The sequence below is a fragment of the Sinocyclocheilus anshuiensis genome, unplaced genomic scaffold (genome assembly GCF_001515605.1).
Source record: "Sinocyclocheilus anshuiensis isolate Anshui unplaced genomic scaffold, SAMN03320099.WGS_v1.1 scaffold1487, whole genome shotgun sequence".
In the NCBI taxonomy this organism is placed as follows: Eukaryota; Metazoa; Chordata; class Actinopteri; order Cypriniformes; family Cyprinidae; genus Sinocyclocheilus; species Sinocyclocheilus anshuiensis.
Window position 1 is genome coordinate 535,677 of NW_015555817.1, and position 15,238 is coordinate 550,914.

At 36.8% G+C, this 15,238-nt stretch overlaps 2 protein-coding genes across 5 annotated transcripts in view; both read right to left on the reverse strand.

Annotated features, from left to right (window-relative positions):
• The window catches only part of LOC107675212 (clustered mitochondria protein homolog), an 18,879-nt gene extending 14,379 nt beyond the window's left edge, over positions 1-4,500 (reverse strand). For 2 of the 3 annotated variants that reach the window (XM_016469479.1, XM_016469481.1), the window contains exons 1-4: positions 3,197-4,500; positions 2,059-2,243; positions 1,771-1,942; positions 793-936 (exon numbers count right to left, since the gene is read on the reverse strand). In XM_016469479.1, the coding sequence (XP_016324965.1) occupies positions 793-936; positions 1,771-1,942; positions 2,059-2,243; positions 3,197-4,499 (1,804 nt within the window). In that variant the 5' untranslated portion in view covers position 4,500. The remainder of the gene's footprint in view (positions 1-792; positions 937-1,770; positions 1,943-2,058; positions 2,244-3,196) is intronic. The other variant, XM_016469480.1, reaches the window with a different exon arrangement.
• A 2,679-nt stretch (positions 4,501-7,179) lies between these two features.
• Positions 7,180-11,935, reverse strand: LOC107675210 (coiled-coil domain-containing protein 92-like). Of its 2 annotated transcripts, XM_016469478.1 has the most exons (6): positions 11,700-11,935; positions 10,245-10,407; positions 9,453-9,500; positions 9,040-9,386; positions 8,756-8,966; positions 7,180-8,716 (listed from the first exon to the last, which is right to left on the reverse strand). In XM_016469478.1, exons 2-6 carry the CDS (start codon positions 10,372-10,374, stop codon positions 8,649-8,651), a joined length of 804 nt encoding a protein of 267 aa, XP_016324964.1. In that variant the 5' UTR covers positions 10,375-10,407; positions 11,700-11,935; the 3' UTR covers positions 7,180-8,648. The 2 variants fall into 2 exon arrangements, with proteins under 2 accessions (XP_016324964.1, XP_016324963.1); XM_016469477.1 differs by having other exon boundaries at positions 7,180-8,966.
• Positions 11,936-15,238: the final 3,303 nt, after the last annotated feature.

Here is a 15,238-nt window from a genome sequence, read left to right on the forward strand (position 1 = left end):
GTTTCCATGAGCAGTGCTTGTTGTGGCTGCGTGGTGTTATCAGTGTCCTTGTGGGATGTGTCAACCACATGATGACTCGGAAGCTGATATGAAGTCCTGTCATCACTCATACTCTGTCCAGGTGTGTGTGTGCCATTCTGGTTGAATAGTTTGGCACACAATACTGAAGGATGATTGAGGGAGAAGTAGATATTGTCCTTTAGCACTCTTGCACCAAGTTTGTTTGGGTGGAAGCCATCCAGTTTAAACAGTTGTCTATGGCCCCAGAAAAGATTGAAGTTGTCGATGAAATTGACTCCTTTTAAGCTGCAGATTCTTTGTAGCCATGTGTTCAGCCCAAGCAAACGTGAAAACATATTAGTTCCTCTTGCTGGGAGAGTTTTGTGCTTCATTAGAATTTTCCGAAGTTCCTTGTTTACATCAGAAACGGTTGCTTGCGGAAGGCAATATGTTGTTGTATTTCTGCTACTGATGTTTCTGATAATAGAGTCACCCACTATCAGAGTCCTGGGCTCGGCTGCGCCCTGAGCTGAATGCCGCTGTCTGCTCGACCTTGAGCGCCTGTTAGTAGCAATGTTAGCTGATCCGATCCATCTTTAATCACATTTGGGGATTCCTCACCCGCATTCATAATATTTTTATATTCGCATTCAAATATTACCCCAACAAGCTCCAATATTTTATAAACTCTGGTTATTCATTTATAGGTCTACTATATAGATCTACTGTATACGTTTATTTTAACCAAACTTTTACGCCTGGTATCTACTTATCCTAAGACTGGTATCTTACCTTCCAGACATTCTTCTGTGACACAACTGAGAAAGGATGGTGAGCTGCCCTCCACTCCATTATAGCCATCAGTAAGGTCCAGGCTCTTTAAAAGTTCTCTGATGTGGCGTAAATGGATATGCACTTCTCGAACAGTGTACGGCTCTTGGTCATATTTAAAAGGGGAGCAAGAACAGAAATTTGAGGCAGTTAATGGTGCTAATTATATGTATGCCTAAAATTTTAGATTCAACCATTTTACTTTTAGGTGAAGTTTCCAGTTATAGCTTACTTGGTCAACTATGATGATGTGAATCTGATTTAGGGCCAAACTGTTAAGTTTGCACCAATGCAAACCCTCGTTTGGCATTAAAAAACTACTGCCAGAATTTAGTGATGAAAAGATTTGGACAGTTATTTTTGTGGCTGACCTTAGTGTATGTATGCATTTGTAGGAATTTCCCTTTCACACAAAATTTGTGGTCGGAGAGTATTTAAAGGGATAGTTCACCCAAAAATGAAAATTCTGACTTCATTTATTCACTCTCCACTTGTTGCAAACCTGTATGAATTGCTTTCTTCTGTTGAACACAAAAGAGGATATCTTGAAGAATGTTGGTAACCAAACAGTTGACGGTAGCCTGTGAATTCCACAGTATTTTTCCATAATACAGAAGTCTATGGCTACCGTCAAGTATTTTACTAAAGTTTGCACTAGTCAATTTACTAGTATTTGCGGCATTATTTAAGAAATGCCACAAAGAAAACAAAAATAAAGTCAGACTCAGAAAGCTCTTGGATTTCATCAAAAATATCTTAATTTGTGTTCCGAAGATGAACAAAGGTCTTACGGGTTTGGAACGACATGAGGGTGAGTAATTAATGACAGAATTTTCATTTTTGGGTGACTTTAACAGCCCCCTGAGTTGGCTGCATCTTATGCTAGTTTGCACTGTTTAGTAAATTTGGCCCTTAATCAGGTAAATGTCATGGCCTTACCTTCCACAACCCTCAGAATGGAGCCCTCCTGAAGACCTGGTATAGATCTAAGGTGGGTAAAGTTGTCAAGAGTTACTCCATTAAGCTGCAGGGAGAAGCAGGTACGACGACAGGTCTCCTCCCGGTCCATCAACACTTGCTTAATTTCCTGCACCATCGCTAAAGGTGACACCTTGAGCCCAATATAAACAGACAGATAGATAGACAGATAAATATCAGCTATATTTATATCCACACATACAGTAGAAAGCAGCTTTGTTTGAATTCCTGTAAGTGACAAGCCTTTACCTGGAAGTCAGTGGGTTCTATTCCAGGAGCCTGGATCTTGACTGTGAACCCTGTATCCTCAGATGGGTCCATGTCCGGAACAGCAGGAAGCTCTTGTCTTTTGCTGTCGCCCTCAACTTGTTCTGTCAAGTTGTCTGCTGGGGTGTCTAGCACATGGCCACTGGACATGGCGTCAGGGCTGGGTGCTAGTGTTTTGGAAAAGAGAAGAATACAAATCACAAGTAGATTACAAAAGAGTTATGAAAGGTTTGGGATGAACTAAGGCCTACCTTGAAACCTTCACAAATTTTTATCAGCACTACAATACAAATACCTAAAAGACCTGTTATATATTTGTTTAGATTTTATTATTGTTTAGCCAATAATTATTTTCCTGTAATGGCTGACCAATAATACAATTATATGCCATTTGCTTCTAAAAACAACAACAACAACAAAATAATTAAAATATTAAACACTAAAATTAACTGTTTTAAATGCTGGCATAACAACACCATATTGTACAGAATGAAAACTGAAATTTGCTAACGATTACATTGTTATTCAATTAATATTAATAAAGCAATAAGCCCCAAGAAACCGTGGTTTACAGTGAATTTATAACAGCTAAGGGGCGTTGTTACAACCCCCTTAGCTGTTATAAATTCACTGTAAACCACGGCTTCACGGGGCTTATTGCTTTTATAAAACGGTTATTCCATATACGTAGTAAGGTTTCACAAAATAAAACAGAGCAAATAAAGTGTAATGATATTAATAAAAACATTATTCTTCAGCCAAACAATGTAGAACCTCAGAAACGGTTGTGGTTCCAACGAAGTGGTTGCCGAGCAACACACAAATGTAAACAAAGGTGTATGTTTGTAGAGTAATTTACAACAGCTTCGAACTTGGCTCAGCCAATCAGAATCAAGGACCGGAACTATCCATTTTATAATATTCAATTAATTAATATTAATACTCAAAAATGTTATTAAAGATTAACCTTAAGTGAGCTGTGAGCATTAAAGAAGTCTTAATGTAAAAATAGGGAAAATGAGCATGCACTATTAAATATCCAATATTTCCAATACTGATAATTAAAAAAAAAATTTATATTGCTACGTATATACTGTGCACCCCTAGACAGAATACACACCTGAAATGTTCGGAGTGGCCAGGAACAGTTTATCAACCACAAAAAGTGTGAAGCGTTCAGTCTGATCCTTTCTTTGTTCTACCTGTGTCACAGCGAGGGTTGTCTGCTCAGAATCCCGCAGTGATAACTCTGTGCTCTGCTTTAGTGCTTCCAGGTCCCACTGCATCTGTTCTACTTCCTTCTTTTTCCACATCAAATCCTGGTCCATCTGTGACAGGCTTTGCTCAATCTCCCCTAACTCATGCGCCATCAGCCCAGAGCTCATGTCAGTAATGTCTGGTAGCTCTACATGAGAAATTTTCTTCTCCATACAAAGAAGAAGTTCTGCAGTTGTAGTAGCATTCTCATTAGCATGCTCTCTCTTTATAATTTCCATCTCTAGTGTCTCATACTTCTGTGCATTTTGCTCTGGGTCTGGTCTTTGCGAGTCTTCAAAGTCATCCGGTTGTGCTAGGAGTTCCAAGGTTTGTGCTTCCCTTTGCGTCTTCTGATGCAAAGGACATTCACTTGTAATGCCATACGCAGGTTGCATCTTCATCGCATCAAGAGGTGTTTGTGCCGCACTGTTTGGTTCATTCAGTAGTTTCTTGACCTGTTTCTTTTCGGTGTGTATTACATTTACTCTTAATTGCTCCTTAGGTTCTTCACGTTCAATGAACTGCTCTGTTTGAGTCCAACCGTCTTCTCTCTGACTGACGTCAATGTCACTTTGTGAGGCATCCAGTGAAGATGCAGCAAGCACAGGAATGCTAACATGACCAGAAAATGAATTTTGACTTACCGTAATATCTGCAAATAGTCCCATCCCATGAGATTTACAAGTGTCTGCTTCCAGTCCATGAGTGCATATTCGGTTTTGAGCAGCAGGTATCTGGTACAGGGACGACAGAAGGGGCCATTCATCCTCTGCGGAGCATAATTGATTTATGCCTGTAATGTTTGTGCTTGGCGGCCCCACCAGCTCTCTATTTCTCTCTCCTCCATTTCGTAGATTGCTTTCATAAACTCCTTCGTCCCTTCTGACATCTTGTGCTTCCCCCCTCGTTGCCAACAAGAGCTCCAAAGGCTGAATCGAGTTCCCTCTGACGCGAAGGTTGCTGCTAAGTATGATGTCTGGGAACAGGAGATGATCTTGGTCCAGAACAGGAGAGGCCAGTAGGTCAGCTGAGCTTCTTGAAGGAGAAAGACTTTCTATATCACTATTCTCCCGGGATAGCAGCAGAGACTGCTCCTCAACTCCCTTGGCATTAACAAACTCGGACACCTTACGGCAACAGTAAAGTATGTTCCCCATATTGTCCATTTGTTTACACAAGAGCAAAAGAACTGTAATTTTCTTTTAGCCCAAGAAGCTGTGAGTCAGCTAATAAGAGCTCATTTGGTTTTAAAATGACCTTGGCTGCTAGAAAAACCTTGCTTTGTTGGTAAATCTTTAAGACAAGCCTGACAGACAGTTGACATACCCAATTACCAAGTCTGGCATCTGGCAACTCTGCAATAGCTTAAACATGTTCTAGACAGCAAATACAGTAAAGACATTCAATTTTTTTGCATGCCAGAAATGACCGAAAGGATGATTTATGCATAGATGAATTGACTGACTGGGTTATAGTATCTCCTATAAATTTTTTGTACCTAAATAAAAGTTAACAGCAGAAGATCAGAAACATTGCATAGATTAAAATAAAATGGCTGATTTAAAAATACACATTTTTTTTTACTATGTAACTGAAACTAATGGATTAATAAGTAATATTAAACACGCAAGCATCTTCTCACAGTTATATTCCTTCATACATGTGCCCGCTACTATGTAACTGAAACTAATGGATTAATAAGTAATATTAAACATGCAAGCATCTTCTCACAGTTATATTCCTTCATACATGTGCCCGCTGTCCATCTGCCCCATAAATCTCTATAGAATCACAGGTAAGCAGAATAGCTTGTCCCAAGCAGAGGTGTCCCTCTCTCCATAAAACGCAACACAATTCTATAGTGTCTCTTCCTCTGCCTCATGAACCCCTCCATCTCCCCCCACACATTTTCTATTCCCGGAGGGAGGCGTCGCGGTGGAGTTCCCCGCATCCCATTCCTCTTCCAGAGAAATCGCTACTCATTTCTTCAGTTTCACTAAACAAAAAAGCACATGACATGCCTTCTTGAATCCATGCCAGATCACACATTCGTTCAGGAGTCTTCTATATGAGCTGCGCGCTTGTGGAGTGCATTGCTCGGTGATGCAGCTCTCTGCTGTCCGCTCTGAATCCGCTGCTGGCTCGAGCGGTCGCTATGACATAGTGCTGCAGCACCGGCGGAATGTGCAGGACCTGTTTGGAAAAGCTACAATAGTCGGAGAAGTGGAAGGAACAGAGAACCTTAAGAATACTAAACGAGCAGAAGTAGTACGCATTGTTTTTGTTGTACGCTTATCGATCTTCTACTTGTTTGTCTTCTCCCACGCAACCTTTTTTGCGTTAGAATCTCACCTTTACTCGCTGCGCATGCGCGTATGCTACTAACTGTCGCTAATCTGTCCTTTTCGATTCGAATGACAATACGATATACACGGCCGTTTATTATAGATATCTTATGGAATTAATAATATGTTTTAATTTTATAGGAACCAAAATAAATATATACGTATTAACATGTAAATTCCAAAGAACGAAAAAGTATATTTTATCTTAATATGCTCGAGGTCGCTAAACTCGTTCGCTAGGTGACTGATATTGCAGTATTTTGAATTGTACACAAGAAATATAGTTGAATTGTCCTTTAATGTCTATGAAAAACGTACAAAATAGAGAAGCGGCCACAGGTTGAGCGGTTTTTCGTTTTGAAATAGATACATTTGATTAGAATGTTTGTCACTTTTTCCCTTTATTTTATCAAAAATATATTATACCATGTTTCTTTAAAATAAACATTATTACTAAACTATATAAAATACTATCAGGCAATATCACAGTCAGTCTTTCATAGCCTACTAAGGCCCTCCTTCCACCCAGCGCTATAACATCACACAGGACTCTTGAGTTTGATACATTTTTATAATTTAGAGTAGGCTAATTATGTTTATACAATCTAACCTTGATGTGTCAATTCTGTAAAACCTGTAAACATGTTTGGGAATTTTATATAATGGCCAATTGTAAGTATTTCTTATCCTGTTATCTGTTTAGTAACCAAATTCACTAAATTCTTCAAATCTTAAGTCAAGAATTAAGACTGAGGTTTCTGTAATACAGCCCCATAAAAAGCAAAATGGCTGCTGCATTTGATACATGAATGTAATACATTTTTGGTAAATAATATTTGGTCAATAATTTGGTCAGGTAAGTTTTAGAACTTCTATTATTAATTATGAAACATTGGTTTAGAACAGACATTTTTGTTTTTACAAATTTTAAAAGATATTTTGCTTTTGACATGATCAGAACATTCTAGAAGTTTCTTTAACATTTTTTTTTTATTCTAGTGCTTTCTGGAACATTCCAGAACATTTTGGGACCAGTCATAAAAGACAAAAAGCATCCAACGTACACTTCTGACGTTTTGGATTCATTTTTGGTAACTGTTTGCTAATTTGTTATCTCAGTATTATGCATGTACTATGTAATTTTTATGCATGAGTAATAACAGATTAGCAAGTTGTCAACACACACACACACACACACACACATATATATATATATATATATATATATATGAACACTGTTAATGATCCACAGAAAGTAATGTGATTTTCATATTCAGCATGTCAAACTTCATAAAGAAACAAAAGTGAAACAAAACTTTTAGAAAAATTCATTGGTTCATTGAAATTCAAGATTCATTGATACATTTATACTGTGTATTTATTTTTTTCATTTTCAGTTTTGTAGCCTTTTTTGTCCCAGTCCTCAAAAATCAGTGAACATACTTTCAGGGAACTTTATAATTATAATAAATATGTAAATAAACAGAACAAGAACAACAAATACAAACAATTTTTGTAGTATTTAATAAATAAACCATGTTTCACTTCATATATATTTCAATACATCATAAAGCTCTTTTCCAATAGAGACAGAGAGACCAAAAACACAAAAGCAATATAATACACCTGTTTGCCTGCATCTGCCCTCCCTGTTCTTCTAAAGTGTGTCTAATGTGATAAGAATAATTCACTTAATTGACACAAATGATGACTGCATGGAAAGTGAAAACTCGTTTATAGAGTGTTCTAGGTTCTACAAAGAAGACACATTTCAAAAAGGGACATCACTATGTAGGTTTCAGGTGCTTTGTAACTCAGAGTTACTCTGTAACTTTCCTTACAACTTTGAATCATTCAAGCCAGGAAGTTTCTAGAATGCAACAATCAGGTTCTGGAAGTCAAAATCCCATTCACTTTCTCCATAGGGGAATGGATTTTCAACAATAACATAAAAACCTTTAAAGACAGACCTACTTTAAGCTATGAGGTTGCTAATCGAGCCATCGAAGCCACCAGCCCACATTATTTAAACTTGTTTTCTAATTATAATTTATAATTTCAGAATTCCTGGTGAAAAACTACATTACCCACGAGTCAACATTTAGAGAATCAGAGTCCACCAATCAGAATTGCGACAAGCCCACTCCCAAGAAGTACTGTGAATGATGCAGAGTGAGTTTTCTACATAATTTTTAATTTTGATTATGACATTTGCAATGCTTCATGAGAATACATTTCTTTCACTTTTGTATCATTGTGTTTATCTGATTTTCAAACACTTTCTTTGCTTAAAATCTAATTTTGTAATGTTTGTGATTCACCTCAAAGTTGGTTGGTTTGGCTCATGGCTTATTATATCTCTTAAACAAAGACTTTTTAAAGGTGCAGTATGTGATATTGACAGCTAGCAGTTGACATGGGTACTGCGGTCCAAATTCAAAAGATTGCAGGTTGCCAGATTGAGGACACGAAACAGGAATGAGCACAATTGATAATGGAGGGAAATGATCCTTACACTGTAAATTGATGAGTTGACTTATCTATGTTTTAATAAGCCTCTGTTCATAGAGCTTGGATGCCGAGGCTTTTTAGGTCGGGTAGAATCTGTGATCTCTGACCCAGTTTGTTTGCTCGCTTCCATGGCTGCAATACTGCTAAGTTTTCCGCTAACTGGCAACCCAGTGTGTCTAAATACTATTGGGTAAATTAGCAGTGGGCGGAATCACACAGAACAAAATAAAAACAGACATTCCGACACGGAACACACATTTCAAAGCAGAATAACTGGCTGTAGCTTTGTTTTTTGGAGGAACAAGTACGTGAACTTAGCATGTTTCCTACATACCTGCAAACATATTATGGTATTTTTACGCTTTAGTACAGTGAAAAAAATAGCATACAGCACCTTTAAAAAACTATAGGAAAAATGAATTGGAAAAATCCCTCCAGAACCAAGGGCACTGTTGCCCTTTATAACTCAGTTGTCTCTGGTCCAATTTCCTCCCTCAGTGGTCGTTCTCTGAATCTACCTATTCGAGCTTCTGGCATCCTTGAAAGGCCACCTTCTCTCCAGTGACCTCCAAGTGACCTGTGCAAGGGGAGGAGCCTATGTTTGAAAGGATAAAGGAAAAGGGCGGGGTCAGGCATGGGGCGCGCCTCTTGGGGCCCAAGCACCCTTTCGCGGGGCACGCATTCCCTCACTCTTTCTGATCTCCGCACCCTTCCTGAAGCTCGGCTTTGACGTGGACTTTCCGCCGTTACTGGAGATTTTGCAGTCCATTCTGATTCCTGTGTAAAGGTAAAAGAATAAGACTGATTCATGCCTCAGATTATGAGTAAATCCAGCAGTAGTGCCTCCTACCTGCATGGTGCCTCCTTCATCCTCTTCTTCTTCATCCTCTTCCTCGTAGTCTTCTGCCTGGTGATACAATCGAAATTGTGCTGAATGCAGTTGGAAGGACAGCTGAGCGGCCAGGTCAGTCTGCTTGCGGAGGTCACGACTCAACGTTGTAATCTTATGACTGCGTCGTTTTAGCTCCTCTAGGAATCGCCGCTCTTCATCTCGAAGTCGAACCTGCAGTGCGCTCGCAAGTGCCCCCTTTTTCCGTAGCTCCGCCCGCAGCTCCACCAGCGTGCTTTCCTGCTCAGCCAGATGCTGCTCTGTCTCTAGTAATCGTGCCTGCAGAAGCTCTTCCTCCAGTTCGATATCTGTAAAAACATGTAGTTGAGGGAACATGTGGGAATGACTGGAATCTTGTGATATCTGATACTCACCTTCTCGGCTTCTTACTGGTGGTCTTTCACTTAGTTCACAACTCAGCTCTGTAATGATATACACATAGAGAGGAGTTAACAGACATGAGAGTGCCATGAAAGTATCTTTTAGGCAAAGGGTTTCTGATGCTAAAGACCCCCAAATGTGACAATCCTGTTGCGAGGGACCCCTTCCTATAATATATAAATGCAGCTATATATTTTCTATGTACAAAAAACCCCAAAAAAAACAACTGTTCCCAAAATTAAATAATTGGCTTTTATATTGTCATTGCACTAAAAATGTTCAAGATAATATTTCAACATATTTTAGTAATATATATTAGCTTTGACTGCGCTGAAAAATATGTTTCTTAAAAAAAAATTGTAATTTTTTTTTTTCTTAACTTCACAGACCACTGTTTTAGTCAGTTTGATGGATGAAGAGGTTTTCATTTGAAATGCAAAGTCTGAATTAAGCATACATTACATTTTCCCTTCTGTCCTAATGAATGAAAATTTAAAAAATATATACATTCAAAATGTACTGTAGAAAGGTAAGTAAAAATAATTTTTTCATTTTTAGGTGATTAGGTAAATATTCAATGTAAAGCTGCTTTAAAATAATGTGAAAATATGTGAAAATCACTATACAAATAAAATCGACTTATTTTGACTTCATATAGACTGTTTCATTGACAAAACTTTGCTTTCTTATGAAATCATAGTTAATTAAGTGCAAAGTCCTGTATTAGGTATTTCTATATTTGAGTTCAGAATGGAGAATCTATGGAATGAGGATGAGTGACAGACCATTGCATCGTTTCTTCAGGTTGCGGATATCTAGCCGTAGACCGCTAAGGAGGATCTGGTGTTCCTGCTGCAAAAATGCTACATTACGCTCAACGCTCTCCACCTGTTGGGTAAGTGTGGATCTATCCATGGAAGGCTCCTGGATGTTGGCGGGTTACAGCACCTGTTTACAATAAAGTTAAAATTGTTAGTATGTCAATACAAAGTAAACACTTTCTTTACTTAGGCCTAACAATCCATTAAAGGTTGAAGCACACTAATTTCCATTAACCATTCCCCTCCAACTGCCAGTCTGATGTGAGCTAGAGATAGCGACACATATTTAAGCAATTTGAGCATTTGCAGTGCTTCATTTAACTCTAAGGGTGAATTCAAAATAGCTTTTTGTGCCCTTGATGGGCACTTTGGGAAGGAATGCCATTTATAGGGACGTTCCAAACGAAAGTGGACAACTGAATCCCTTTACAAAGGGCCCTTCCAGAACTCCGTTAGCAAAGGGAACATGCGATGGTCACTTCAATTAAGTGATTTCTGTTTGTGATCACTAGATCTTGAATTCACCCACATTTTTTTCTCTGATCTGCAGAATCATGAGTAATGCAGTTTTTCACCAGGGACTTCAATGTTGAACACGTTTATTTAGAAAATAAATTGATATAATGCAGGCTGATGGCTTCAACAATAGCATCGATTAACGACTTTGTAGCTCACATTAGGCCTGTCTTCAATATCAGTTCCCCTATGAAGAAAATGAATGGGAATTTTACTTCCAGAGCCTGACTGTTGCAATGCCACTTGGTTTTATAGGCTATTTTGTTTTAGTGCAAAAGACATACATTTTTATACATTTTAAGAATTCTTTTTGTGGCCACTTTATGCACCAATAACAATATTTCAGATGGCACACTATGGATCTTAAAATGCCTCCATTGTAACAACTTCAAAATCAGCATTATGTCATCTGTACATCCGGGACATTCAGAACCAGGAAATGCGTAACGGCGACAGGAGCATGTAAACATCGCAATCTATCGTCTTTAAGGCGAATATATATTGACAAACGAAGGTGTTTTCTTCATACAAAGCACATAATCCTCATGTCGATTACTTAATTCATCCTTTACTATGTTTATGCCGTTTTCACGGCGATTTCAACAATAACTATCCACCCATCAACCTTCACGCACTGATCCATGGAATATGTCAACAAATGATGGATTAACTAAGTGTATACGATACACTGATTATTGACAGCTGATTCTGCTGAAACTCTGATGAAAATAATATCGTAAGGGTTCATTTTTATCCTTACAGCGCTGACAATCTTGACTATTTCTTTAAACTACACCTCCATTATTATTAAGATCAAGAATTAAGAATCACCGCACCGTGTTTCAAGGTCAGCAATCTCAATAAACATGCTGGTGATACATGACGCTTTGTAATGCTACTTACGATTTGATTGAACAGATGAATGATGCAGGACACCTCCAGTGCAAACTGCAAAGCATCGCCACCAAAGCAGTGCGTCTGGGACACGAAAGGGTTAGTTAACCATCTGCCATATCCATCCCAACATCTCGTTTATTTAGCCAATGAAGTTGACAGAAGTCAGTGAGAAGAAGTCCTTAGGTTTTGTGTGATTTATAGCGCAGTGACTACGAGCGTGTGTTCACTGCTCAAGGACGACAAAACTTATGATCAGGTTTTTTATGGAATCTTAAAAAACACTGCCACTATAGGCAATTTAATTATTAATACTAAAAAAATCTACAACATGTTTATTATATATGTATATACTGGGCAGGAGTTGTGGAAATACATTAAAGATTAAGTGCACATGGATCCCTGTTTATATAAAAACTGATTAGGCTATATATTTTTGCTGGCCAAGCTGGAAGTTGGCATCACCCTTGTTCCCTCAACAAAAAAACTAAACAAAACAAAAAAACAAGTCATCCCAGCAGCCCTCCATTAGCAGTTTGTTAGCTACTGAACACACACATTCATTAATGTCACTAACTCAACACAAATGATGTGTGTGATTCTTCTGTGATCTGTTTATAAGTAGCTTCTATTAAGTTGATTTATTTCATCATTTTCATCACAAGTTTTAATTTTGCAGTCTTGTAGAGACTCAAGCTTTATATGATTCCTGCAGCTGATATCATTACAACAAATTAATCCAGTCACTTTCATTGAGATGGCAGCATGATATAATTAGGATCAAAGGCTATATTCCAAACACATTCTTTAGAACTCTGTATGACGTCACTAGCAGAAATCTTATATATAGCCATAGAATTCTCATAAGTGCGGGACTGAACAAAAAGAGTGAGGACATTCACACTCTAGGGAGTGTTTTCTCTCCACTTAATCAAATGAGCTTGAATTGTTTATAGCACCCCATCCAGTCCTGGCCCCCATTTAGATTTGTAATTGTTAATCACTGTTAATGCCTTCTATACACACACACACACACACACACACATATATATATATATTATATATATATATGTGTGTGTGTGTGTGTGTGTGTGTGTGTGTGTGGTGGCGAGTCAAAAACCTCATGAATAACTTTCACAAAACATGCAAACAGTTACTGATTATCATCAATAAAGCTTTACACTGACCATCATAAGAACCAAGGGAATGCAAACTTATATCCAAGATTGAATAAAAAGGCCAGTTCATCAAAATTCTGTTATTATTTTGTCCTGTGAAATGTTATGTTATGTCAGATAGCAGGACTTCATAAAACAAAAAGTTTTTTGTTACAGTACCACTTAAGGGAATTTGCAAGGGGAATAATGGAACCTTTTGCACTCAGCTGTATAGCATAGACTCTCAATGTTGTAGTCAGAGAGTTTCAAAATAATTTTCATACAGGCCATATTTTATACAGGCAGTAAAAAAAATGTTAATGACAACATTTTGCTAGCATTTAAAAAAAGGTATATTTCATTAGGCTATATAGCAGTTATCTCTGTAATTTTTATTATAATATTTTGCCTAAATTGTTTACCTGTGTATACAGATGTTATAAAATATTAAGAGACATAGATAATAAGTTATTTTTGGATAGCAGAATAAGTTGCCTTTTTAGCTGATCCAGGATGTCTTACCTCAAAATGACATGCTTTTAAGATATTTTATGGTAAAAGTGCATAACTGCAGCTTGATGTTTACAAGCTTAAGCATTTTTTATTTAATTATTTTTCATTTTCAGTCATCCAGCAGCCCTAAGTAAGTTTAATTCTGCCCTCTAGTGGGACATTGCGTAAGCTTATCAGTAAATGATTTTCATGGCTGCAAAATATTTGTCAAAGTTTTAATTTTTTGAAAAACTAAACTTGTGCATGTTCCATTTTGGTCAACAAAAGCTTTGATGTCTGAAAACAAAATCAGGAGAACAGTTACATTGACGCATGTAGCATAAGCACAGATAAAGAGCAAACAGCCTGAAAAAATGATGGCTTCTCATGATCATCATTAGAACTGACTACAGAAAGGTCAAAGACCTTTTTTAGGGAATTAGGGTTTATTTCAATCTGGCACCATGAATCTGGTGTTGTGCCTGATTTTTTTGTGACAAATTAAAACATGTTTGTTTTTATGTAATTATGTTTTTTCATTATAGACCACTGTTTAGCTTTATGTAACTCAAATTATTCTTTGTCTGATATAGTACAACAGATTTAAACAAAACAACTAAAACTACAAAACAAATGAAATACTGTGTCAACTGGAGAATACAAAAGGTTGCTTAAGAGGAAAACAGTTCATGACAGGGTCTCCAAAATCCTGAAATTATTACATTCTAACTTTTTTATCCATTGTAGAATGGCAAGAGCATATGTTAAATGAGAGATCACAAAAATAGATGGAACATTATGGTTTATGCAACTGTAGATTTATTTGCATTTTATTTCATATTTTGTTTAGATTAATATACATGTTGATTCTTAATGCAAAGAGAAATTCTATTTAAAGGGGTCATATGATGCGATTTCAATTTTTCCTTTCTTTTCTGACAGACTGCCATTATGCTTTGAGTTATATTTTTGTCTGACTTCTTTTGGGTGCTGATCAGACAAGTTTTCCAAGTAGTGACATTGTGATGCTTATTTGCTTTTGCTGTCTTTTTATTAGTTTTATTTCACTGTCTTTTCACCTACACTCATTTAAGAATCAGTTTGCTATTTAAAGAGTCAGCAATCAAATTTTGGTGCCAAAACATCAATGCTTTTTGCCAGTTGTTTTCCCCTTTTTCCTGTTCTTTTACTTGGTGCTCCTTTGGTTAGTTTCTGGATGGTTCACAATGGTTTCTGCACCCTCATCAGAATCATCTAGAAACGAACCAAATGTCCTTAAGTTGGCCTCTCTGCATAACTAAATCAAAAATACTAAGTTTAAACCAACATTGGTCCACTTGATTTATCCAACTAGTGAACAAGACGCCTTTCAGAAGAACAAATACAGAAACAAGAATATGAAAATAAAAAGGTTATTTTTAAAAAAAGAAAAAATGTAAGAATTAAAAATAAAAAAACTACAAATTTAGAAAATGTGTTCAGTCTTAAATCAATTACATTTACCGTTATAAAAACGAAGATGCTTTATTCTTGCAATATATTAAAACATTGTTTTGAGATGGTAACAATTTATTAAATTTATATAATTATGAAAAAAATGTACACTACCTCCATGTACGTTCAAAACTTTGGGATAAGTAATATTTGTAATGTTTTTTTTAGAAGTCTCTTCAGTGCTTAAGGCATTTATTTGATCAAAAATACAGTAAAAACAGTAATATTGTTAAATTATTTTTACAATTTAAAATAACGCTTTTCTATTTTAATATACTTCAAAAAGAACGGCATTTAAGTCAATAAGGAACATAATTTATTCAAAATATAAACCTTTTGTAACAATTATGTATAAAGAAAGATTGATGTTGTGGAACCGACTTTGAAATAAAATATAAAAGTGTC

Bases quoted from the DNA above. Each gene is read 5' to 3' on its own strand.
- LOC107675210 (XM_016469477.1), bottom strand. From the start codon at position 10,374: ATGGATAGATCCACACTTACCCAACAGGTGGAGAGCGTTGAGCGTAAT. The intron at 9,501-10,244 runs GTCTGTCACTCA...ATATCATTACAG, and splicing joins CCTGAAGAAACGATGCAATG to AGCTGAGTTGTGAACTAAGT. The intron at 8,967-9,039 runs GTAGGAGGCACT...ACCTTTACACAG, and splicing joins ATGAAGGAGGCACCATGCAG to GAATCAGAATGGACTGCAAA.